Source organism: Hydractinia symbiolongicarpus, chromosome 7, assembly GCF_029227915.1.
Source record: "Hydractinia symbiolongicarpus strain clone_291-10 chromosome 7, HSymV2.1, whole genome shotgun sequence".
Taxonomy (NCBI): Eukaryota; Metazoa; Cnidaria; class Hydrozoa; order Anthoathecata; family Hydractiniidae; genus Hydractinia; species Hydractinia symbiolongicarpus.
Window position 1 is genome coordinate 19,601,825 of NC_079881.1, and position 27,128 is coordinate 19,628,952.

General features: G+C 34.1%; 2 protein-coding genes across 3 annotated transcripts; both read right to left on the reverse strand.

The window, feature by feature from the left end:
• Nucleotides 1-133: 133 nt before the first annotated feature.
• Nucleotides 134-18,504, reverse strand: LOC130649394 (uncharacterized). 2 transcript variants are annotated; one of them, XR_008983042.1, is made up of 10 exons: nucleotides 16,729-18,504; nucleotides 7,496-7,675; nucleotides 6,479-6,668; nucleotides 5,303-5,665; nucleotides 4,986-5,064; nucleotides 4,562-4,608; nucleotides 3,930-4,181; nucleotides 1,979-2,031; nucleotides 1,165-1,425; nucleotides 134-709 (listed from the first exon to the last, which is right to left on the reverse strand). XR_008983042.1 is itself a non-coding variant. In XM_057455665.1 (10 exons), exons 1-10 carry the CDS (start codon nucleotides 16,747-16,749, stop codon nucleotides 591-593), a joined length of 1,335 nt encoding a protein of 444 aa, XP_057311648.1. In that variant the 5' UTR covers nucleotides 16,750-18,499; the 3' UTR covers nucleotides 134-590. The 2 variants fall into 2 exon arrangements, 1 of the variants encoding a protein (XP_057311648.1); XM_057455665.1 differs by having other exon boundaries at nucleotides 1,395-1,425; nucleotides 16,729-18,499.
• Nucleotides 18,505-22,149: 3,645 nt separating this feature from the next.
• Nucleotides 22,150-27,038, reverse strand: LOC130649395 (uncharacterized). The gene is made up of 3 exons (XM_057455666.1): nucleotides 26,839-27,038; nucleotides 25,573-25,809; nucleotides 22,150-22,875 (listed from the first exon to the last, which is right to left on the reverse strand). The coding sequence occupies exons 1-3, from the start codon at nucleotides 26,897-26,899 to the stop codon at nucleotides 22,361-22,363; spliced, it is 813 nt and encodes a 270-aa protein (XP_057311649.1). The 5' UTR covers nucleotides 26,900-27,038; the 3' UTR covers nucleotides 22,150-22,360.
• Between the last annotated feature and the right edge of the window lie 90 nt (nucleotides 27,039-27,128).

Sequence of the window (27,128 nt, forward strand, 5' to 3'; positions counted from 1 at the left end):
GCAGGAGGTGTGGGGCAGGTGGTGTAATTTGTATGCGATGGTTCCAAATGTTAGCAAAAGTGCAGTGTGCCGCTTAGTAGGTAAATCCAAGTGAAATATCAATCCCAACCAGTGAAAGAATGACTTAACAGGATTCAACATTATGTGCTAATGTATTTTCTTTTTTGGTGTCAAAAATTACATATAAAAATGCGCCATAAATCTCCTCTACCTCAAAAGTATATTTCGTGATGACTAGCCGCAAATTTCGAGAAAAGTCTCTCTCTAAATTATATACACAATTTGCAAAATTAATGCACTACTGGAACGCCTACAGATTAATGGTTCTAAACATTTTTCTTTGCATTGATGATAGTAATGGCGTCTTGTTTAGTTGTCAATCATTACTGTTATGTATTTTAGCCTCACGCTTTTCTTGTTGTTACAAAGATCTCGTACGTGGTACAAAGACATGCCGTTTGTTTTAATTCGTGAAGATAATACGCAATATTTGGCGAAAATCCGTACAGCTAAACGTATTTTTTGCAATTAGCAAGAGTTCAAGGTTTTTTGTTTTCATCTATAAACAATAAATAAAATCGTGTAAATGTCTATTTAAAGTTGCATTCTGTTTGCGTCGTTCCGATCCAGTATGTTCCAGTGGTGGCAGCATGGCAGTAAGCTTTTATTGCTTCACAACTTTGAAACGCCAATAGTTCTGATGATCCAACTAAAATCAAAATTGAAAAGAATTAGAAAGCAGAGAATGGTCTGTATACTTGCGTTAAATGAGACCCTCAGGGGACAGGAGAAATTGTTTCCTGTTCCCATGATCTCTCTTATGCATTTCTAAAGTCAATTTTTATTTTTATTTAGGGACATCTTGCAACATCCTGTCAACATCCTGTCAACATCCTGTGATAATCTATGACACAAACACAGTAGGAATGTTGTACGGTTTCTCCAATCATGTGTTTCTTTTGCTTTTGTTTGGTGCGGTTTATTAGTCGCTAGATGTAATTTTTGAGGTAGTAGGACCAAAAAAATATGCCTAACTAAGCGAATGTCCCACTAATTCGGCGTCAGTAGGACTTTAGTAATTAAGCAATGTTTTGCTGGCTGAATTTAGTTAGCAAGTTGAAGAGACTGAAAAAAACTGGCCTTGTAAGCAAAAATGACACTTACCCAGGGTTTTGCTCCGCAAAACCGCAATTAAACTGTATTATTACAGGAAGTGTTTTCTCAGTTCATCATTGCATGAAGTATAATTTCAAAGTGTGACCTTCTGTCCTTGGGTTTTTTTTAGGCAAGATATATAGGTCTGAAAGAGGTCCGATCTCAGGAAAGGTACTGGTGCATTTAAACATTGGTGGGGTCAGGTTTTGAATGATACAACGACATGAGAAGTTATTTACCTACAGCAGCGCAGTTATCTTGATCAACGAGCTGAAATAAAAGCAAAAAAAACTGTATAATAAAAAGTTGTAGCTACTACAGAAATATTTTCGTAAATTTCGTGCCAAAATTAAATTTTCACGTCATCTTGATGATAGTTTTCCTTTTCTGTTTAAACTACAGTAACTTCAAAAAATGGAAAAATATTGCAAAACACTGCTACAAAATAAAAATAGTCCAACAAACGGTACATCTTCATCAATACAGATATATATCTTTAATTGTCTTGCAAAATAATTTAGTTTTTTTAATAGGAACCTCCAGCATCACTGCTCCAACACCACCTATCCAAGCACTATTTAACCGAATAAGGTTCTCTTTCTAAAAATAGATACACTCATTTGAAAATGTAGGACCTTCTATGCACTTTTCCTGTTTTTTTTATTTTAAAGCTCTTTCATTATATTGATGTCGCTTGTGTGTACAACATGAATATCGCTGGCGTAACTTACTTAGATCTCACAACGTATACGTTGTGTTTGTTTCTTTGAAAAGACAATAAATCAAGCAAAACAAGAAGCAGACGTAGTGAACAAATTCATACCCATAAAATAACATGCGTTTGACGTGTCATCTCGTATAAACCAAGTGGTGTCACTAGACAGAAAACGTAGTGATGTCAGGTTCTAAACCATCCTAACCTCATTTCCGAACCAAATCCAGAATCAAGGTTGTGCCATTTTTCAAAAACTTTTATTAATCCTCCAACTTTTTTAAAACATAATAGAAGTAAGAATAAGACCTCTTTATCACGTTCATTACGTTCTGGTCTGGTCACTAAGTTCCTATTTTAAGACTACATGTTTCTTCACTGCAAATCGTGTTTGCAAAGCTTACACTAGAGGAAATGTTCCAAGCGAGATGAGTATTATGATTAGCTAAAAGTGACTGGCTGTATGTTCGGCCAGAAGTCAATAAGAATGCGTTATTTCCTAGGTCCAGTTGGAATACTCCGCCTAATGAACATCAGACCTTATTTGAGTCATAAAAGTTCTGTGTAGAATTTTCTGAGTGAACGAAGTTTTTTGTTTTCTTCGTATTTTCAGTTTTAAATTCAAGTTTTAATTAAGCTTAGGAAAACACAAAAAAAATTCGCCAAAATTTGTTTTCAGACTTCAATGTAAAAGAATTAGGGTACTTAAAAACTTTAAACGGAACCCGGGGTAAAAAAAAATGATGTAGAACTTATATTATGGCCCTTAAAAAGTTGAATAACAAGTATTTTTGAATTTCCGCGCCCGAAGGCGTAGGAAATTCTTTAAAACCGTCGTTTTTTTCTTTTGGAGCATTTTTTGAGAAAAAATCGACCCTGGGATTTCATGTTCCTCTAGTTTTTTGTTACCTAAATATCAGTTTAGGCCAAAATTGGTCCAAAAATTAAAACTACTTTATTTTCGACAAAATTTTGCACAATTAACAAAGAAAGTATGTTGAACGTGATGATGACATCGATTTTTTGATTTTTTGCCACCTTAAATGTCATTTTAGGCCAAAATTAATCCAAAAATTAAAACTATTTCATTTCTAACAAAAATTGGCAAAGTTAACAAGAAAAGTATGCTGAACATATTGGTGAGATCAAAATTTTGATTTTTGTCACCGAAATGCCATTTTAGGCCAAAATTGGTCAAAAAATTAAAACCACTTCATTTTCGGCCAAATTTGGCACAGTTAACAAATAAAGTATGCTGAACGTGATGGTGTCATTAAAATTTTGATTTTTTGCCACCCTAAATGTCATTTTAGGCCAAAATTGGTCCAAAAATTAAAACTACTTCATTTCCAACATAAATTGGTTAAGAAGTAAAGTATGCTGAAAATGATGGCGATACAAAAGTTTGATTTTTTGTCAACTAAATTCTGTTTAAGACCATAAACGTTTTAATCGCAAGACTTTCAACCATGAATGATAAGCTGTATTTTTTGTTAGCAATTTCTTTTAAAATGTGAGTTTATTATGACCCGCTTCGTTTTGTTGGCGTTTGTTGTAAGATATAATGTCACTTGTGTGCTTTATCTTCAGAGCTTCATGCACCAAACCTCTTCGAATGTTTGGCACGATAACACAACGAATTAGCAGGTTGTCATTAAATATTTTTGTAGCGAGCGGAAATTCTTAGAGCGCCCAGGGCTTCTTGTTAAATTTTCAAAAAGCTTTTTCGTTTTCAAAGTATTCGCATTTTAAGAACTTAAGATTTGATTATACTGCATAAATTATGTGTCATTTTTAAGTAATAGCAAATTTTCTGTCATCAGTAACTTTGGACCTGTTAAGGGATGTGCATTCAAACTTTACCTATGCATGGATATTATAAAGGTAAATTGATTAACACAAAATATGTTGCTAAAATAACATTTTGCTCGATCCAATTTCCTTCCAATGAACCAATATTTTAAAAACGAAAAGCGCTTTGTAAAAAAATTAAAAAGACTTGTTAACCGACATTTTAAGCTCTATAATATAAATTTTTTGGTTTTAATATAAAAAAGTGTACCAGTGTAAAGATCGCTGCCCACTTCAAACTCATTCTCAGCATTGCTTTCAGCTAAAACACTTCGATTGTAGGCTTTTGACAACACTGTACTTTCTTTGCCCTTTAACTTCAACCAATGTTTCTGCGAGACATAGAAGAATCTGTGCTTTGCTTTCGGACGGTATCCCACGTAACGACCTTGGGTGTCTTTACCAATAGTAGTTTTGCTTAACGCATCGTACCCAAGAACACTCGCAAACAAAGGAGGTAGACCTAATAAAATGAAGTCACGTCTAGGTCACCACTTCCTGCGAAACCTCGTTCCCATGGCTATTTACTTGAATTCGACGTTAGAGGAAGAGATACAAGATACCCTGGGAGAATATTTCTTGCTGCGTTAAGTTTAAAGTTAGTAGGTTGAAATTTTTGTTTGTTATTTGGCCCTTTTTATTAGAAGTTATTTTTTTATAAATTCCTTGCATTTCATGCTTAACGCTTGGAAACCAGAAGTCGCTATTATAGAGTTGCAATGAGATTCATTAAAAAGGTAAACTGTCCTTGACACAAGGCTGGGCAACTCAAATGAAAATCTCTTAGATGCCACAAAACATTACTCTCTCCCCCGCAGTGCGCAGTAACGTACTCCGACTTACGAGTAACACGATTGGCTGCTTTGTTGTAAACCACACAACTATGTTCTCTAGAAATAGATAAGTATGAATCAGCTTCACTGGAATCTATCAGTCTCGTTCCCAAGGCTCTTCTACGGCTATGGTATGCTAGCGATCCGCCTACATGTCGTATGCGTAGAAGAGCGTTGAGGACGAGGTTGGGGTTTTTTAATTATATGGGACGATCATTTCCGTAAAATGTCTTTCTGCAAGGAAACTTAAATTTAAATGTAAAGATTGGAAAGCAAAATAAACCAAAGCCAGAACTCCGCATGTAGGTACTTTATGATGAATAACATTTTGAAAAAAAAATTTTTTATGATAATTTACACGAAGTTAGCAAAAATTGGTAAGCTCCAGATAAAGAAGTGAATGAAAAATTTGAATTTCCAGTAATCAATTTTACCTGTCATTGAGATAACAACACGCAGTAAAATCATCGTCATATAAAAAGATAGTGACGTCATCGATGTCTGTATTTTTATCTAAAAAAACAGATCAAAACAACCTCGTTCCCAGTACTTCTTTTTCTCTTTCTAGTATCGGACTTCTTTCACGTCGTCCGATATTAGAGTAAGAAAACAAGCCTCGGAAATGAGGTTCGGATTAGGTCAACCTGTTGACAATGAAGAAAATAAATCGTTTTTGTTGAAGATAGAAGAATTGAGAAAAACAGAACAGTGAAGCAAGATAAGAGAGAATGCAAGATAAAGATGTTAATACCAGTAGCAGTATCCTTTGAAACTTTAAATCCAAAACTATCTTTGTATTTTTTCTTGAAGCCGACATTGTCTTGTGTAGATCCTACTGGTGTTTTCTGTTCACTGGACGGGGGAACGTGAATGTAAGTTTGGTCATCAAACCAACGGAGTGAAGATGATCCAACAGATAAAATTTTTTCTTTGCCACAAGTTTTACTCGTGATAATAGTGCTCGAGTTTTTGTTCGCGCAGAAGCCGTAGATAGATACTAAATTGTATGGGGTTTGCTTAAACAGTGTACATAAAGCTTCTTTCTGCATCATCATTATATCGTCCGGATGTTGTCTAACGCAATATGTTAAATCAGTATCCCAGAGATAAAATCCTGGAGAGAAAAAAATTACAAATAAAAATTTAAAAGTTCTAGGTTTGCTGATCCACATTCCAGCGACGTTACTTGCATGTAACATTTTTTGGAATATCTCTTTTTATCGCCATAACATAACAAGACAAAGAATCAGTATGATCCTGGCCGACTAAAACAAAAACCTACTGTTCTGTTTTCTTGTTTTGGGCTTACCTTGTCTGTTTTTCACTCGCCGAAAATCCTATTACATATTTTGCGTCACGTGACTTTTGCTTACTTTTTCATAAGGAAAAACTGAGCAAGCAAGAGAAATCTAAATAATTATTACACCCAGATTCTGGGTTTAAAATGGTCGCCTGAACAGACCTGCGTCAGGGTCATGTTTGTACTGTTGCCTTGACTTCAGGAAAGATGCCCTTGGGACCAGGTTGTAGTCTACTAAGAAATTCATGGACGCCAAATCGCTTAATCATGCAATATGGCTTTTTCAATTCTCATAATATTAGATGTAGTTACAGGTTTCTTATTACTCCAAGAAAACTCGCATTTAAAACTGTATTACACATTTGTTTTTGTTTTCTTGTCTGCTTACACCAAATAAACTTCACATCAGCCGCCATTATGAAAGCTATCAATCCAGCTTGTTATGTTGTCCTTCATGCTTAAACTGTACCGTCCAACATAAAAAACTCACAATTTTAGAATTTTTTTTATGATATGAGAGCAATACGAGGTGGCGCTTTTCATTTAGTGTGATGGAGATTAAGTATATTGGCCAGCAACATCGAAACGCTTGGAAATGCAACCATAAAGCCTTTGAACAAAACCTACCTGGAACATCCTTGGACACGTACGTGCTATATACATCCCAGGCGTGACTACTGCTAGAGACGTTGTTATTAAACCCAGTATAAAAGACATCGACAAAAACAGACACCTTTTTGGACCCAGTGAATCGTTTGCCACTGTATCGATATTTCACCAGTGTACAAATTGTGCTGCCCACATAAAGTCTTGAGTACTGAATGAAAAACAAAACAAAAACGTTACAGAACAGAATGGGTGGGCAGTTGTTGGGCGAAAGGGGTGGTGGTAGTGGGATGTAGTGAGTCGGTTGGGTTGGGAAACATATTGTTTAGAAAAAAGTTTTTTTTGTTTTGTTATAAAAATTAATTTATCGTCTTCTCGCATTTTTAAAGAAATAAGGATTATTTTGTTAATTTATTTATATCCTATTAATCAAATTAATTTAATTTCAATTTCTTAATGTTTTTCTTAAAAGCAACTATGATCCTATTCCTATGTTAAGAAACATCGTGCTTCTGGATGCATGCACTCTTTCTTACGCAATCTTATGACCCCGGCTTCTCAAGATTTCACATTGAGAAGAGCTAAACAGTTACAAAGAAATTTTAGGGACATGATTGTTCTTTTCAGTGATATACTCTACGTTGAAAAGAGCCAAATAATTACAAAGAAATGTTAGGGACGTGGTTGTCCTTTGCGGTGATATACTCAATGTATATCTTTATCTGGCCTCGCATTAAAACATATCAGACATAGCCGCTGATCTAAATTATTTCAAATTGGCTCCCCCGGCAACCGTGTTGACATATGAAGAGTTGGGATTGCATGCTAATAAAACATCAGTTTCCTTTGTAATATCTTAAACTTAATAAGGCAGCTCAAGGACGTCTGGAAAGTTACTGTAATATTAAAAAAAATGTAATTCTTGTGGCTGAAAAGGTAGCCGAAAAATGATTATGCAGATGTTTCTACTACTCTGCAGTACAATTCAGAAATTTATCAGAAGAACACTCCAATTGTAAGTACTGGAAAAAGACCTACCTTGATCACGATTCTGTGTCTTTCTATTTGTAAGCTAGTTTCCTTTAGACAAGGGAAGTGGTTCTCTGCTCGCACGTCGTAAGCTTCAAGATACGACTCGTGATTCAACACCACCGACACATCTTCAATATTTTTGTTGCAGCCACTTTTGTCTTCAAGTTTAATTGAACTTCGAAATAGCTAATGATATAAAAAGAATACAAGAAGCCCGATGAAGACTTGAAGATTTCCGCCCAGCATAGGTAATAAGTATATAGTGCCAGGCTATCCTTAGAGAATAAAAACGTCGTGCATGTTTTCTGCAACCAAAGTTTAACAAGTTTAAAAAAAAAAAGAAAACAAAGTCAACCCAGCGTAAATATTTTTCGTTCTGAAGACGAAATTGAATTGAAGTAGCCCTTTTAGAAGATTTCGTATACATCATGTTAGAGAAAGTTTAAGCCTGACTGCGTCATGATCACTGAAATATACATTTTTGACGAGTGTATCGACTTTAAATGTGTTAACGAAATTGTCATGGACATAGATGTGGTCAATAAGTGAACCGGATATCTGAGTTGGAGAGGTTACAAGTTGTTTATATTCAGTGAGAAAATCGAGGAAATAGTTTTCGTCACTAAATGCATTTACATTAAAATCTCCGAGTATAACATCAACGATTTCGTTTCCCAAAAAATGTTGATTAAGGTATAATGACTCATCTCGATTAAGAGAATTTTTACGATATAGAAGTAGAAAACTAACAGAATTCTTTTGAAACGTTTTCTTCATCAATTTAAAAACTATTGCACCTGGAATTTTTACAATATCAAACAGTTCTATAGTTTTATTATGACCAACTAAAAGACTAGAAAACCTATCCACATTGTTGTTTGGAATTAAAGTAAAGTAATCTAGTTTTGTGTCGCAGCATGAATTAAATAATATCTGAGTTTCTGTTAGGCACAATAAATCACTTTCCATAAGAACGCGATCAGACTTAATATCATTTTTATGTTTGTTGTAGGATCTTGTATTAAGCAAAGTTACGAATTTTCACTAATTACGCCAGTATCTTTTGATGTCAATTTTGAGTGTTCTCGCATATAATTTTATTGCTCGGTTGCTCGTGTGTCAGATTTAATAGCTGATCTAGAAAATGTCCCTGTTAGGTATAAACCCTCTAAGCTTGTGACTCGACTTAATGCAACATAGATCTGTCCTAAGTGAAAGGCTCGTTGCTTTATTAAATCAAAACAAACAACAATTTTATCAAACGTTTTTCTTTGAACCTTGTGAATAGTACAAGCCCATGACAGCATTAGTGGGAATTGCATTCGTTTCGTAGTAGGTGAAGTTAAATTATGTTTATTAAATTTGATTTCCTTTTCTACACTGCTTATTGGAAGAACATTTTCTTGCATAGCATATGGATCTGTTCTCATAGCTTTAACTCCTGTGCTTTTGTCTTCCATTTTCAAATATATTTTTGTTACTTTTCGTAATCAATCGGTTTTTATACGATTAACAGTCCCAATCTGTCCATTAATAATTTTATCTGATATGTCCATATTTGATGTCAACATGACTTTCGCATTAATTTTTAAAAGAAGGTTTTGAGCTAGTCCACCTGTTTCCATTTGAGTGCGGCTATGGAGTATTTTCTGGAATTTTGTCAATGGCCTTGATATTTATTTCATCCGATGCTATACTGTTTAGCATATTTTTGTTGTGTTCAGAGGCAGGTTGGTTTTCAGCAAATATATGATTCGCATCTTTGAGGTAGTTAGGGTCATTTTGAAAAATTAATTTAGATTTAAGTAATTCTTCGTGTTGCGTTTCTAAGTTTCCCACTCTGATATTGTTTAATAATTCGATCAAACATTGGTCAACACGCCGCCTCATAACTTCTGTTAGTTCAGCAATCTTAAAATATTTCCAGCAATGCGAAAGATTTAACAGTACATCTTTATAGTCTGCATAAATTGGTCTTGCTTGAATTGGTGGAAGTTGATAGAAATCCCCACATGCTATAACAGATATTCCTGCAAATAGAATGTCATCTGAGCATCCAAATATTTCAGTTAGCCGTTGGTAAATATGCAAAAGCAGCTTGTTTGAAACCATTGAGATTTCGTCTATTAGGATAATGCTTAGCTCAGAAAGCTTATTTCGCAGCATGCATCTCTTTTTATCACTCATCTTAGAAATGTTTTTTAGTAAAACTTCTATGAACTGGTATACCCAAGGCTGAATGTATTGTATTTCCCTCTACATTGATGGCAGCAACACCAGTGGGCGCCAGAATAAGAATTTTATCTTTTTCTAAGTCCCCTGCACGATAAAAAAGTGCTTTATTTAGCATGTCAGAAATTGTTTTTATCAAATGTGACTTTCCACAACCTGCACTTCCTGTTAAAAAGATGTGAATTGGCTCAATTTTATGGTGTGTGTTACATGCCAAGCTTTTTGTGTAAGTTCTAACACAATTATTTACAACTTCAAAAACTTGCCTTTGAGTTTCGTTTAATGTTTGAATTTTTTCATGGAGTTCATCATCGGAAATTCCAGGTTTACTAACCAATGAAAAAGTGTTTCCGATAACTGGGAAGTGTTCGGTTTCATTTGGATCTTTGTCATTGCTTTGGTAATTTATGTTACTCATCTCATCAAAAACATCGTCATTTTCTTGTTCAGGGAAGGAATCAAGATTATTTTCATTTGTGTGAAAATTTATCATTGCATCTTCAACAAGTTCACCGAATGGTTCGCATATTCTTTTATTTGTATTTATAATTTCTAATACACCGTTTTCCAATAATTTCTCTGAGTAAGTATCTGAGTTTTTGCTTAGTAATTCTGCTTCCTGGCGAAAAGGATAAAACATAAAGAGCAAATGATGTGCATACCCTTCTGGATTTTTCTCTCGACTAGGCACATGGTACCTTAGAACACATTTTTCTTCGTAAAGATAACATTTCTTTTAAGGACATAAGAGGTAGATTTTTCGGGTAAGGAGATTCCATGTGAGTATCAGCTATTATTTCTTCAAGTACTTCTGGTTGGTTGTCATTTTTATCTTCTGGTTTCGGTTTTATTTTCATAGAGTAGCTTGACAAGAACTCAGCATAACACATTTGTTCCAACATCTCCTTTTTTTAAATTCTGGATTTGGTCTATCCATGTATCTATCCAACATATTTCGTTTAAAAATATCAGTACTGTCTGGTGGCAAACTTAAAATCTCTTCTTCGTTACGACATACCCTATATCTCTTCTCAGGAATGTTACTGTTTGCAAAAACTACAACAGGAAATGTCTTTCGTAGCCATATTTTTGGCATTGTAATAGCAACTGCTTCTTGAACTGACATTTCGCGATGACTTCGATACGCATTTGCAATTGATTTCATTTGTACAAATAACGAATTACCAGCTTCTAATGCTTGCGATGCTGCTTTTTTCATCGCTTTTGAAGATTCTTCTTCAGCTTTAGAAAGATAAGCACACATGTAAGACACTGCTTTATAATAATCAAGAACAGGCTGAATGTCTATGTTGGCTTCCCTTGCCATCAAGCCTTTGGTAAAATAATTATTTTTTAAACAGGAATTTGGAAGCCTTTGGAAGTGAATTTGAAATCCACTATCAGGGGAAAAGCTCAGTGTGTTTTCATACTCTTCTTTTGTAATGGCTAAACTTTGAAGAATTTCTTCAATTGTACCTGGTTGGGTATAATTAGGTTCATCTGGATAAAGAATATTGTTTAATCTTGGGTTCAAATTTGAATCTATGTAAGTTCTTACCTTTTCTAGCATAGTCTTTCTTTCCTTTAATTGTATTTCCCTTTCTTCCTTAGAGATGTTGTCAGGTAAAGGCTTAGCGACAATTGTATGGTCTGTAAAAAATTTCCCAGTGTATCAACAATTTTTGTTTTTATATCTACTACAAGATTTGGAATGAAATGTGTTTGATATGTCGAAACTAGTTTGTGAAGAACTGGGTTGCTTTATTTACCAGGAAGCTGGCATTTAACTATGTTATCCACAAAGGCAATATATTCTTTCTTATTATCACTACGTAAAATTGGTGCATCGACAACCCATAATAAAGAGTGGATGTGTGGGCTTCCTCTTACCTGAAATTCAACTCTAATGGCGTAGTAGTTTACTATACCTAAACGGTCCGTTGACAACAATTGTTTTAAAGAAGGTCTCAACTCGGTATTGGAAATGTCTTGCTAAAAGAACTGGATTACTGTTCAGAATCTCGGTTCGTTGATAGTAATTTAGATTGTCAATTTCTTCTTCAGATATGTCATTTCCTTGTAATTTAGTGATGATTTTAACCAGTTCATTCCATCTTAAATCTGCACAAAACAAAATCAAGACAAAACGTTGGAAGTCCTAGCTGTTTTACCATAGCCAAAACTTCAAAAAGAAATCGTCTCCAATATGCAGGAGTTCCTTTCAACGTGTTCATAAACGTGAAAGCGTCGTCACTGGCTATAAAAGACTTAACTCTTTCTTTAAAATTTAAAGACATCATTCCTGCTGTAAGACCCTCCGCTTTAATTTTTTGCATAGCGATATTTATGCGACTATTCAAATTAAGATGTTGCGTCACTGCATGAGCAAAAAATATATAGTCAGTATCAGGGGCAAACTTCTGTCTATAATTCAATAATCTTTGGTTGAAATACTTGTTTAGGGAAAGTGGTAATTCTCTTTTAAAGTGATATCCGTACTTATCTGTTGGAAATAGATAAGGGTGGGAAAGTTCTTCACAATACTCATCAGAAATATTTCCGCTGTCAATTTGTTCGTGTGGAATAGTTGGAACAAAAGATGTTTCTTGGCAAGGCAAGCCATGTTCGTTTAACAGATTTTCATTCTCTTCTTCGCTATCGTCTGAGTAATCCTCGTTCTTGGTTTTTATGTCACTGATATTATTACTTGGTGTCGATTCTATTGCAAAGTCAATGTTCATTTCATTTTCACTTTCTCTAGTTTCCTGTTCAGATGTTAAATTAATCCAGGAAGGTGGTATGTTTGTGAGATTAATTTCAATGTTTGCATAAAGAGGGTTAACCAGTTTTACATAATAAAGGACTTCCGGAATAACATCTGGCCTTACAGACTCTAAGTAAACGTTAGATTTGAAATTGAGTTTCTTCTTTAACGCAACTTGCACTACAGCATTATTATCCATTCCTCTTGGTAAGACATTGCTTTTTTATCAGCTTTTATTGGAACATTACAGATTACCCCTTTTATTTTGGGACACTGACCCTTGGGCATTATTGCAATTCGTTTAAATAAAATATAATATATATATATAACGATTTTTTCCAATCGTCGTAATGTGCTCATCGATTCTGGGAGATCAAATATTTGAAGATTATTAGATACAGCATGGGAAGGAATTTTTTCTTTCGTAAGTTTTAAATGGCATGTTGTGCATATAAATTCTTTGCCATCAAAACTTTCTATTCTGAAACGGAAATGCTCTTCTGAAATAGCAGCATAATCGACATGACGAAACAATTTAATTGACCGCTTATACAAAGAACGATTACATATGACACAAATATAAAATGGTCCATTCTCAATGCATTTTTTAAATTGGTTTATTTTTGCATTAGAATCGGGCAAAATATTAACACGCTTACGTTTAGTTGCTTTACCTTCTTGGGCTGTATGTCGTTTCTTTGCAGTTTTTTTGCGTTTTTTGACCCTGCTCAGTTTTACGATATTTAGTTATGGACTCTTTTTTCCTCGCTTGGCCCTGTTCCGTTTTCTTATATTTGCTTATAGACTCTTTTAGTTTAGCTTGGTCCTGTTTCTTCTTTTGATATTTGCCTATTGACTCTCTTTACTTAGCTTGGCCGTGTTCTGTTTTTTCATATTTGCCTATTGACTCTTTTAGCTTAGCTTGGCGGTGTTCTGTTTTTCTGAAATGATCCCTGTACCGACTTTAAAACAGAGTAGGGCCCATGATTAGTTTCAACATCACCGGAAAGTAAAAGAATCTGGCAGACATAGGATGAGTTGTGGGGTGTCGTATTTGTTGTGATTCTTAGTTTCGCCATCCACACGCATCACATAGACAAAATATATAAACAACATAAAAAAAAAATCAAGTTAAGAAGTACAAATTTATTGAAACTTGCACTTAAAGCTTACCTCCCACTCCCAAATAAGTTATACCTTCAAAAACTTTTATAAAATACGAGTTAGCCTGTTGATATCTACAAATACACCTTTTGCTGACATCAGCAAAAACCAGTCAATGTACACAAGATCTTATCCAAAATTTGTTTACCTATTCCATCTGGATCATGTTCTTTTGACAAGAAATAATATACAGGTTTAAAAATTTTGCTGACATCAGCAAAGTCCCTCCCCAAAGAACCAAAAATTTTGTATATCCGTTGTCTTTATCGTAAAAATCTGGAAACACTGATCAAGAAAATGTATAAAATTTTTGATAACTTTAATTTAAGCTATTGGTGTTAAATATATACATGTTATTCACGTCATGACATTCAATTCAAAAATCCACTTAGGCAGGATAACAGAGAAAAACAACCGTCATTTAAATTTTGATGACGTCAGCAGAGACATGTCAGAACACAATTTTTTTTAGAAATGTGTATGCCTGTTGCCTTCATCGTATAGATCTTGAAACGCTGATCAAGAAAATGTATAGGATCGCGTATTTTTGACAAACGGTTGCAGAGATATTAGGGTTTGAAAGTTTTTTGATGACGTCATCAACCCGTCCATTTGAAACGGATTTGGGGATCCGGGTTTGGGAAAATTACCCAAATTGATCCTAGGTGGTCCCTAGTTACCCACGCGGTGAAAAATCATTGCAGTCACCACCTCGTTTCCAAGTTATTTGACCTCAAAGTTTTAGGTGCACTGTAATGGTTTCATTAATTTAATATAGGATATTGACGTTAAAGTAGTGTTATTTTCGTCGCGCTGTAACGTCAGAAAATTTGACATATTAGAGATGCATTTTTGGCAACATCAAAGGAAAATGAAGACATCCACTTTGCCTGTCACAGACACACGGACAGACACACTTAGCGTATTATTATATAGACTAGTCGATTAGGCCCGTGGAAAAATCCACTTAGGCAGAAAAACAATTGAAAAGTTCTGTCATTTGAATTTTGATGACATCAGCAAATATTTCAGTATATTGAATATGCCTTTTACTAAAAAAAATATTCTGAAAGTCATAATTTAACAAAAAAGTTCTTAAAATCTAACACAAAATATCAAATGTCAAATCGCATGAAATCCTCCCAACAAAACTTCAGACAAAATATGAAAAACAACGGCGTGCAAGGTGTAAAATCTAGTTAGTAGAAAGTTACAACATTGACAGTCACAACCCAGACAGTTACGACAACAATAATAATAATGTCAGAAATAACACATATCTAAAATATGTATACATCTTATTATGTGATTATGTTGAAAACCTTCAATATTTTAATCTGAAGTGTCGAAAAGAAAGGCTTGCAACAGTAAGCACAGATCTATGAAATAAGTTCTTTACGCATTTTAAACATTGTCTTTTCCCTAAATGCTTATACAACAATACAACCTGAACAATATCAAAAAGCCAAACTTAAACAAACACAAAACACCTAAAAACAAAAAGTTAAACTTTGAAAAATCATTTATTCGGTTGCATACCATCCTCTCCCGCAAAAATATGCACAAAATGTAAAAATTAACCGGTTAACAAAACAATTTTTTGTCTAATGATCCGTACTGACTTTACCAAACATTTTAACCAGAAATGTCGAAAAAGCAATGAGCAAGGAGTAAATTTCAAATCAACAAAAATCATTATTTTGAAAACATTGTATATATATATGGTCCTTCCTCACAAAAGTTTACAATAAATGTAGAACACAAAGGTTTATGAGGAGCAAATCAAAATATGAACAAAAATCAGTTCAATTGGCATGTTCTATATTGTCTTCAGCCATAAAATCTTCCACAAAATTGATATGAAACCCATCAAATTCACCTCAGAAAAAGCAGTCATTTAAGTGCATACAAAAATACAACTTGTAGAATACCAAATTATTATTTTTAGTATATATAATTGCATATGGTCCTCCCTCACAACAGTTAAATTTTTGCACTAAATTTGCAACACAAAATACAAATTCTAAATAATTCCTATGGTTTTCCTCAAAAGTTTAATCAAAATATAAAAGATGAGAGGTGAACGACAAAATCAAAGTTTGCAGAATTTAATTATTTTGGTATATATATGTCTATTGATATATGCCCTTTATAACAATATTTCAATCCAAAATGTGAAAAAGAAAACAGTTTGCAACAAAATCAGTTATTCTGATGATATTGCATACACTTTTTCTCCACAAAAGTGTAAAAAAAGAATGGTTGCAGGAAATACTTCTGATTCAGAAAAAATCAGTATTTGCATCTTGTACTCATTAAATATTACCCAAAATTTCAAAAAACTGTGATTTGGAACGCATCAAATTCATAAATAGAGAGGGATCAGTCATTTCGGTATGTTGTACAGAGTCCTGCCTGGTAAGAATTTATACAAAATATAAAAAAAAACACAAGTTTTTTCGGTGTTGTACTCCCTCAAAAAAGTTGAAACTTTTCTTAATTGAGACAAAATGCCATAAACAAAAACATTTTAGTCAGAACATCTAGAACAACAAAAATCACTACACTTAAGGTACCAGAATTACTACATGTTAAATAAAAATCGTTTCGTCATATTGCATGTAACCGATGTATATAAGTTTAGTTAACTACACAAAATGTGAAAAATACATTATTTGCATACACAAATTGTGAAAAATACATTATTTGCTTAAAAACAGTCCTTAAACTCTTCTTAAATATTATGTAATACTTTTTTAAAAGTTGTTGTGGCTTGTTAATTTAAGCTTAAAATGTCAATTAAAATAAGTTACAGTCACATTCTTAGCAAAGACCACTAAGATTAGCTTACATGTAAAAAGCAACATAAAACTGAAGCTAACATAAGGTAGCTACAGCAGCTAATAGCTGGTCACTTAAATATAAACTGGAGACTTAGCTAGGTATAAAGAACATGGCTACATATTTATAAATTCCTAGCTACCTAGCTAGTAGTTGTTGGTGTGGTTGATGCTAGCTAACAAACATGTCTCGCATCAATAATATCATCAAAACTTCAAAAAACATAAACAAACCTTACAGAAACCTTTCTATACTTCATTTATATACCATGCTCCTTTTTAAATGCTCTGGTAAAGATTTATTTTGAAGGCAAGGGAAGACAAATGCTTAAAAAGGACAGCCATCTTTTTTGCAAACACAATTTCCGTTACTTTGTGCTAGAACTTCATTTAACAAACCACACAAAACTCGCGGCTTTTCACGACAAAGAAGACATATTTTTTTCGGCAACATCAAAGATTTTTTTCGGCAACATCAAAGGAAAATGACGATATCAACTTTGCCTGTCACAGACACACAGACACACTTAGCGTATTATTAAAGAGACTAGTCGATAAAGCCCGTGGAAAAATCCACTAAGGCAGGATAAAATTGAAAAACAAGCGTCATATGAATTTTGATGACGTCAGCAACCCATCTGTAAAAAAATTAGAACCTTGTTTTTACGTTGCCTCTATTGTGTAGAGCTTAAAGCGCTGATCAAAATAATGTACAGAATAATATGTTTTCGAGGAACGCCTAAGGAGATATAAGGGTTTAAAAATTTTACTGACGTCATCAAAGTCCCGTCAAACCCTCCAAAAAATTTTTAAGAAATTTCTAACCCTGTTGCCTTTCTCGTATAGATCTTAAAACGCTGATGAAGAAAATGTATAGGAACATGAACTTTTGACAAACGGTTGCAGAGTTATTGGTGTTTGTGGGTTTTGTGATGACGTCATCAACCTGTCCATTCCGAAACGGATTCAAGGAACCAGGTTTGGGAAACTTACCGAAATTGGTCCCAGGTGGTCCCTAGTTACCCACGCGGTGAAAAATCATTGACGTCACCACCTCGTTTCCAAGTTTTTTGGCCTCAAAATTCTAGGTGCATTGCAATGGCTTCATTAATTTAATAAATGATATTGACGTTAAAGTAGTATTATTGACGTTGCGCGATAACGTCAGAAAATTTAACATATTAGACATGCATTTTTCTAGTTACTAGAAAGTTACAACATTGACAGTCACAACCCAGACAGTTACGACAACAATAATAATAATGTCAGAAATAACACATATCTCAAATGTGTATTCATCTTATTATGTGATTATGTTGAAAACCTTCAATATTTTAATCTGAAGTGTCGAAAAGAAAGGCTTGCAACAGTAAGCACAGATCTATGAAATAAGTTCTTTACGCATTTTAAACATTGTCTTTTCCCTAAATGCTTATACAACAATACAACCTGAACAATATCAAAAAGCCAAACTTAAACAAACACAAAACACCTAAAAACAAAAAGTTAAACTTTGAAAAATCATTTATTCGGTTGCATACCATCCTCTCCCGCAAAAATATGCACAAAATGTAAAAATTAACCGGTTAACAAAACAATTTTTTGTCTAATGATCCGTACTGACTTTACCAAACATTTTAACCTGAAATGTCGAAAAAGCAATGAGCAAGGAGTAAATTTCAAATCAACAAAAATCATTATTTTGAAAACATTGTATATATATATGGTCCTTCCTCACAAAAGTTTACAATAAATGTAGAACACAAAGGTATATGAGGAGCAAATCAAAATATGAACAAAAATCAGTTCAATTGGCATGTTCTATATTGTCTTCAGCCATAAAATCTTCCACAAAATTGATATAAAACCCATCAAATTCAACTCAGAAAAAGCAGTCATTTAAGTGCATACAAGAATAGAACTTGTAGAATATCAAATTATTATTTTTAGTATATATAATTGCATATGGTCCTCCCTCACAACAGTTAAATTTTTGCACTAAATTTGCAACACAAAATACAAATTCTAAATAATTCCTATGGTTTTCCTCAAAAGTTTAATCAAAATATAAAAGATGAGAGGTGAACGACAAAATCAAAGTTTGCAGAATTTAATTATTTTGGTATATATATATGTCTATTGATATATGCCCTTTATAACAATATTTCAATCCAAAATGTGAAAAAGAAAAACAGTTTGCAACAAAATCAGTTATTCTGATGATATTGCATACACTTTTTCTCCACAAAAGTGTAAAAAAAGAATGGTTGTAGGAAATACTTCTGATTCAACAAAAATCAGTATTTGCATCTTGTACTCATTAAATATTACCCAAAATTTCAAAAAACTGTGATTTGGAACGCATCAAATTTATAAATAGAGAGGGAACAGTCATTTCGGTATGTTGTACAGAGTCCTGCCCGGTAAGAATTTATACAAAATATAAAAAAAACACAAGTTTTTCGGTGTTGTACTCCCTTAAAAAAGTTGAAACTTTTCTTAATTGAGACAAAATGCCATAAACAAAAACATTTTAGTCAGAACATCTAGAACAACAAAAATCACTACACTTAAGGTACCAGAATTACTACATGTTAAATAAAAATCGTTTCGTCATATTGCATGTAACCGATGTATATAAGTTTAGTTAACTACACAAAATGTGAAAAATACATTATTTGCATACACAAATTGTGAAAAATACATTATTTGCTTAAAAACAGTCCTTAAACTCTTCTTAAATATTATGTAATACTTTTTTATCAACTTTGCCTGTTACAGACACACAGACACACTCTCCGTATTATTATAAGAGACTAGTCGATAAAGACCCGTGCAGAAATCCACTTAGGCAATAGGACATTGAAAATGTTGGTTTGCTGTCGCCAGCATTGCAAATCCAAAAAAAAAAAAAAAATATTTGGGAAATTTAGTTTATTCGTTGCCTGTAACGTGTAGAGGTTGAAACGCTGATCAAAATAATATAGGATCATAACTTTTCTACGAACAACAAAAGACATAAAATGGTTTTAAAATTTTGCTGACGTCAGCAATGGCCCTTAAAAACGCAAAAAAAATTTTTCAGAAATTTATATCCCTGTTACCTTCATCATATAGACCTTGAAACGATGATCAAGAAAATGTATAGGATCATATATCTTTGACAAACGGTTGCAGAGATATTAGGGTTTAAAGATTTTTTGATGACGTCATCAACCCGTCCATTCCAAAACGGATTCCCCGAATCCGTTTTGGAATGGAGGTTTGGGAAACTTACCCAAATTGGTCCAAGGTGGTCCCTAGTTACCCACGCGGTGAAAAATCATTGACGTCACCAACTCGTTTCCAAGTTATTTAGCCTCAAAGTTTTAGGTGCACTGTAATGGCTTCATTAATTTAATATAGGATATTGACGTTAAAGTGGTGTTATTGACGTCGCGCCGTTATGTCTGAATATTTACCATATTAGACATGCATTTTTCGGCAATATCAAAGGAAAATGAAGACATCCACTTTGCCTGTCACAGAGACACGGAACTGGCGTATTATTATATAGATTAGGTTGTCCTTAAAAACTTACTCGTTTGCCGTTTTCTAAACAAACTGTAGCTACACAATTTCTTGCAGACTACAAAAAGTTTGAGGCGATACTTTTCAACATTCTGTTTATTTTCCCAGTATTTTACCAATTCACGATCCAAAGAGTTAAACTGTACTGACTTAAATTATTCATCTCTAAACTTAAGTATAGCTAAAAAAGATGTTGTAAACAAATCTTTTAGCAAATAAATAACGAAAAAAAACAACGCTGCAATAACGCACTTAAAATCAGCTGCCATATTTGTTTATAATGATTGCTATTAAATATATGTATTTACGCTGATGTGTTTCAAGTAAGTAAAGATGGTGCCTCTGCTTGGTGTGACTTTTGTGTAGCGCTCAGCTGTTTAAAGTTTCATGAAAGTCAAAGTAACATGTCAACTGACATCATCTTCTGATGACAGCATCAGTCCATAACTAAATATATTATGCTCTAGTAGTCTAGAAATATTAAAGCTTGGTTTCCATCTGATAAGCAGGTACATTAATTGGAGAATTTTTTAACACGTAATGAAAACATCTATATAAATATCAATTATTCCGATATTTTAACGTCAGCCAGTGCAACGTTTACATAGCGCATGCCTCAAAGCTACAAAAATCAGATCCAGCAAATTATAGTAAAGTTAGTCTATTGAGAAGACGAGAGTTGATAGTAAATTTAGTTTTTTTTGATGAAAAGGTAAAAAAAAAACTGCAATAAAATTAGAGTCGGAAAACGGAAAACGAACAATTAATTTGGTATATTGTAATAAAATGACGTTGCTTATGGGTGCACCTACTTGTATAAAAGGGCAGAGCTACAGGGTCACAGCCGTTGCCGTTATTTCTGATTTCACCCACATTGATATAATAGATGGCGGTTGGATTTGCTTAGAAATAGCTTGTATATCTCTTGCAAATATACCTCAGACAAAAAAATGCTAATGTTATATGAATGCTATTTAGTTGTTTTGAAATGGGAGGTAAGCTTTAAAAAGAGAAGTTAATAGTTACAGCAAACAGATTCTAGTTCCTTTTCCATCTGAAATCAATAAAGTTAGAAGCTAATTTGCCTATGTTGCACTCCTTTTTTGCCTCTTATATGCATGCACGAATTCCATAGCTAACTTTGTAAACATTAAAACTCGTCTCTTTATATGTAGCTAGCATACTTAAAATATTGTGTCCTGTTACATGCAAAAAATACTGTATATAGCTAGCTAGCTACAGGAAAACTATAAGTTAAAATATTTATTACCTAAGCTAGTTCAATGACACCTCAATCGAATTTTCTGCAAAGAATATTCTGGAACGAGAAGCCAGTAGAAGATACCTAGCTAGCTATAGGAGGGTTTCAACAAGTACAACTTTTCGGTATTCTGGAACGTTTTGTGATAAAGCAATACAAAATCAATATCTTTTCTAGCATTAACCAGCAGGAGAACGGTTTCAAACACGGGGTTGAATATTTCTGTTAGCCTGCCAACCACGCGAATAAATGAGAGTACACAGTATCTGACCACCACTAACCGTGCAGCGTCTAGGCTCTGTGCTGTTACTAGATATATATCTATACCTTACTTGTATTTGGATTGGAGTCGTACTATTTTTCACTCAGTTTTAAATTCGCGCGACTTAAATCTATTTTTAACTATCCTTCCATCAGGCGATTTTAAAGATTCCGCCCCGCGTGGCGCTGGCGGAAATCAAAAATAGTGCGCAGGCAGTTGATCACTTGATGACAACAAAAACATCACAAAACAAGGAAGAAGACTTACTTTGAATCGACAATAAACGTTCCTCCCCCGAGATCTTTTCTCCAATCCAGCGTACAAGCAAATGGTGGACGTGTGATGTTGAGCCTGTTTGAAATATCTACAATGACCATAGCATCGTTCTCCTGTATCATAGTAAACCAGAGTGAGTTCCTACTATGGTTGTCGTTATCTACAAGCTAAGAAAATTAAAAAAGCATGTGAGATTTTGCAATGTCATCACACTGCTGGTACTAAAAAAATCTAAGAATGAATAAATAAATACGCTGCCGTACAAAAAATAGGCGGGTAGTGGTGGGGATAGTGGGGGACGGTGGTGGAGATGGTAGTGATGGGCGTTTGTGGTTGAAGTAGTGGAGATGGTAGAGATGGGCGTTTGTGGCGGACGGTAGTAGAGATGGTAGTAATGGGTGTTTGTGGTTGACGGTAGTGGAGATGGTAGTGATGGACGTTTGTGGCAGACGGTAGTTGAGATGGCAGTGATGGACGTTTGTGGCGGACGGTATTAGAGATGTCAGCATGTCGTCATTCTGATTGTACTAAAGGAAACTAAGACTGCGTTAACTGTTACAGTAAAAATGGTGGACGGGGTGGTAGTGGGGTGGTCGCATTCGTATCGCCGTCCCGGGGTCAGAAAAGATACAAGATGCCTTGGGGACGAGGTTGGGATGGTCGGTGTGCACTTGTTGTACCAAAAATAACTTACACCAATTGTTGCACTATACTGTGGACTTAATATTTCGTGATCTTGTTCAAAACTTTCTGTAATGCTATAATACAATTTAGTGATTGGATGACGGTTCTTCGTTCGTTTCTTTGAAGGTTCGATCGTATCTGTAAATTCTCTTGTATCTACAAAGTTGACCGATATTGACGCGTTTAATGGCTCATTCAGATCTTCAATTGCGTAGAGCGTTGTCTTATCGTTCCCTCTTTTATGGAGAATGAAATTTACTTCTACTACATGATAGTATGCTCCGACATTTAGGCCATTGCTTATCTTCGATTGGTGAACGTGGACAGGGATGACTAATCAAATAAAACAATACTGATAATAAAATTAAAAAATTTTACCCCGCATACCGTAACACATTTTCTTTGAATCTTTTTCTCAAAAAGCAAGCAGACAACCCATTTAGTATTAACACTCAACAAGTTTAATATCGTAATTTACAAATTTTGGTTTCACACCTACCGTAATCTAACTATGCTTTCCAATGTGAAATATGACATAAAGATATTTTTGAGATGGTTTTTAAAACATATAAAAATGTTTTGTAAAATAAAACTTCTCTAGCACACGTTATTCCAAGAAGGTTTAAAGAGAGAAGGAGATACATCTCAGCAAAGTCTATTCAAATTTCTTTTGTTTACGTGCTCCTTTGAACCCATCCGTTGCGCCGCTTTTGCTGTATTTTTACATGCCGAGGGTGAGACGAGTGTTTTAACGACAAAGCAGAACTTTCAAAAAGCATATTAAAAACTATACCGAACATAAATAAAACACATGGCTCTGTTGAGATATAAGAATTAATGCTGGTGACGTTTATTATCCCCACTTGCAAAATAATTCAGCTGGTATTTGGCGCTTATATTGTGTATTATATGGTGTAATTTTATATCTTGTAGATGTTTCTGTATGTTCATTCCTAGCACAGCGTCAGTTTAAAGATTGATAAACTTTTAAAACATATTACTGCAGGAGGGGTTGCATATTAGGACATATTTTTTTCTTCAAAGTTATTGAATTTTTGGTATAGAATCGGTGTTCGGTGACTATTTTTTTTTCACAGAACAAAAGAAAATATTAATCATTCGTTTCTCTAATTATGCGTTTTTCGTTAGGTGATGACTTACTTTTATTTCTTCACGTTCTCATTTTCTAATATTGTTTTTTTTTGTCTTGTTACCATAATTTCCCCTATATTCGGCTGATTTTTACTTATTTTCTGTATATACCACCAAAATGACTGATTTTAAACGATCAAAATACAAAGCAAACGAGTTTTTAGCGCTAGAAAAAATAATTTATAATTATGCAGAAATAACAATGAGCAACGGTTACTTTTATAATTTACGCGCGAGATTTCAAAAAAAATTTTTTACAAAACTGAATTTGAAAACAATACTCCAAATCGGCAACGGATGGTTTCAATAAAAAACTGCTGAGATGTATCTCCTTCTCTTTTTAAAACTCCTTGGTTATACAAAATTTTAAAAAACGGCTATTCCGCAATATTTTAACTTGCCGTTGAAATAGTGATGTAGCCAGAATCACATTCATTGCAGTATGCTGATGATACAACTTTATATCAGCATTGTAAGGTTAAAAATATTCCTAAAGCAATGAACTCTGTAATGGACGTTCTGTCCTGCATTCCTGTCCTGCATTTTCTCTCCAGCACTTCCTCCATTTTGTCTTGCATGTCCTGTCCTCCACTTACTGTCCAATATGCTGTAATTACTTTGTTTATTCCCTTCTTGATAATTTTTCCCTACACCCACGCATACTTGCTTTCCTATCTTGCTTAATTCATAACAGAATCGGTAATTTTTTTCTTCTCCTTGTTCCACAATGATCTTTCTTGTCAGTTTTCTTCACCTGCAGTCATCACTATATGCAACAGCATTAACTTTATTACGCCTCTTTATCCATATCCCGGTTTCTCTCAATATCCCCAAATATAGTGTAGACATTTCTAGTCCCAAAATAGCGTTAGACATTCATGCCTGAATTGTTTCCAGTGCTCTATTGTTGCTCTTATTCTTCCTCCATTTTTTTCGGTATCTGGATCTTCTTTCACTGCACCTTTTCCATCCTTAATCATGACAAACTTGCTTTTTAAAGTTGAACTCCAACTTCTGTCTATTTTCCATTTCTTTAATAAGTTTCTTTTCCACTTAAGTAATAGCTGCCCTTCTTTTCATACCACTGATATCATCGATATATGTTAGTGTTTTTGTCATCAGAGTAACTGATGCTTGTGATATAGTTATTTCTATGTTACTTGCGTAGCACGATTGGCGTTTATCTCAAGGTTAATTTTAAAAAGCTTTCACGAATTCTATCATGGGTTTTTCGTTTTTGAAAAAATGCCCAACTCACGTAAGACAACGAAAAAAGTCTCAGAAGACTATTAAAAATCACGCCTTAAGTCATGATTGTGAGTAATTACTTTCGTTTTTTTAAAAAGAAGATCTCTCCTTATTTTCGTTCTTAAATTGCAAAGGGGTAAAAATCCTCTCACTAGAAATTTAAGGGACGTTCCATTAACCTTTCTAGATTATTAATACAAAAATTTTTCAATTATTTACGCAGGATAGCCTCTCCAGTTATTGTTGGTACTATTATCAACGAAGACCTATTTGAGCTACGGAAGAAGTGAGAGCGCAGCAGTGGCTCACCTAAAAAACTATCTAATTTATTAATTTTAATTTAATGCTAACGCTATAGTTTCTGGCATGACATGGCCAGCGATTAGCCCCCCACCCCCCCTCCCCCCCCCCTCCAGACTGGAAGCGAACGCTCTAACACAAGGTTACCAGTCAGTAATTTTGTTATTGACGAAATTATGCCAGGCGAGACACTCCCTAGGGTTATATGCTATGTCCAAAAATAAATCAAAATTTTACACAACCATTAACCTAGTCTACAGGATAATACTTGTCTTTTCTGGTTGTTAGAAAAGATATAAGGTCCTGATCACAAAGTTGATATTGACTTACAGTTGTAGTGAGCGCATTGATGGCCATTATCAGCAAAAATACCAATTATTTTAGATTGACTGCAGAGACATTGGCTTGAAGGTGTATAAAAAGAGCCAGCTGTTATCATCCATTGTTTGGAAATTTTTTCTTTATAACAGATATCCTTAACGCACGCCAAACGATCAGTTATTCCAGACGTCGTGGTTGAATAGCTGGCCATTCCAGAGACATAACTCAAGTGAAATTGCACGTCACCTAGTTGTTAGAGGAAAACTTATGTAGAAAACTTACATAGGTTTTTTTAATAGGCATAAAATCTTTAATTTTTACATTATTTTATGTCCAAATTTTGTCCTGCGAAAAGATCTTTACTTTAAAGCATAATTGACATAAAATTACTCCTAGAAAATCACAGGAGACACAGTTGATCAGTTTAGCATTTCTTTGTTATATTACATTTACAATTGAAAAAGTGACAAAACTAAGAATTGTTTTTTTCTTTCTTTCAAGTACATTTTACAAGTAGCAGCTAAAAAGAGTTGTTCCTAAAAATGTTTAAAGACATGAGGAGACTTAACAAAAAGCCAACATTGTATTGAGCCTTTTACAGGGCCTACGGAACGGCTGTTGGTTTTCGACTTTAGTGACTTACACGAATGTCGAGCTGGAGGTGGCGAAAAACAAAAATGGCTATTTTTCCGGCATGTATGTAATTTACAGACTCGAACATATAGATATATCTAGATTTTTTATCTTCTCCAGCCTTGGTCATGTTTTCATCCAGAATGAATCTTGCTGATATATTCCCTTGTAATATACTTTTCGAAAAAAATATTGTACCAGCGAGCAAAGTGCGCTGGTCTGTTCATTGCGCAAAACGCGTTTGCCGGATTTTTAATATGTGCGCGGGATTTGCGAAATGTGAGCATTTTAACCGGTTCGTAGCCCTTCAACGAATTAGTCTGAAACTTACTTTAATGTCATCACAATCTGTATTAACAGTTAGGGAAGGTCACAAAATTTCAACATCGAATGTTATGTACTATAGAAGTTATTCCTAATTGGAGATCCAGCAGCCTTGTTTTGCCTTGCCTCCCCCATCTCCCATTGGTAATGGTTAAGCAGAGAATTTTTGCCGTACACTACATTTATTACTTCTTTGAAAAACCCAAAACAACTTTGATCAGGCAGGTCTTAAGCACTGTGCTTTTGACAGACAGAATACTGGATGAGCAGTGACACTATAGATCTTGTAACGTAGTGTAAAAATAGGAGAGAACTTACCGTGTACTGCGCGTATAGTTTCAAAAAACACGTAAACAAAAGACGTCGTAAAAACTCCCATTCTTTGTTAAAAATCGCTCGACCTAGACAATTTTCAAAAAATTGTGTCTTACAGCTTGATAATCAATAACAAATAAAATTTAACGTAAAAAAAATTGATATAAGCAAATATAATGTCATTGAAAAAGTTACTAAATTAATATTAAGTATAGCTAAATGTCATAGCAAATTAATATTAAATGAATATTATTTTCTCCACGCTGATTGATTCCAGCTGATCTGACCAACTT

Coding starts and splice junctions, on each gene's coding strand:
- LOC130649394 (XM_057455665.1), bottom strand. CDS start 16,749: ATGAAGTATAGAAAGGTTTCT. Junction 7,676..16,728: donor TGAAGTATAGAAAGGTTTCT/GTAAGGTTTGTT, acceptor TTATATCATTAG/CTATTTCGAAGTTCAATTAA. Junction 1,426..1,978: donor AAACGCATGTTATTTTATGG/GTATGAATTTGT, acceptor CTTTTATTTCAG/CTCGTTGATCAAGATAACTG.
- LOC130649395 (XM_057455666.1), bottom strand. CDS start 26,899: ATGGGAGTTTTTACGACGTCTTTTGTTTACGTGTTTTTTGAAACTATA. Junction 25,810..26,838: donor AACTATACGCGCAGTACACG/GTAAGTTCTCTC, acceptor TCTAACAACTAG/GTGACGTGCAATTTCACTTG. Junction 22,876..25,572: donor TCAATGCGCTCACTACAACT/GTAAGTCAATAT, acceptor TTATTTGATTAG/TCATCCCTGTCCACGTTCAC.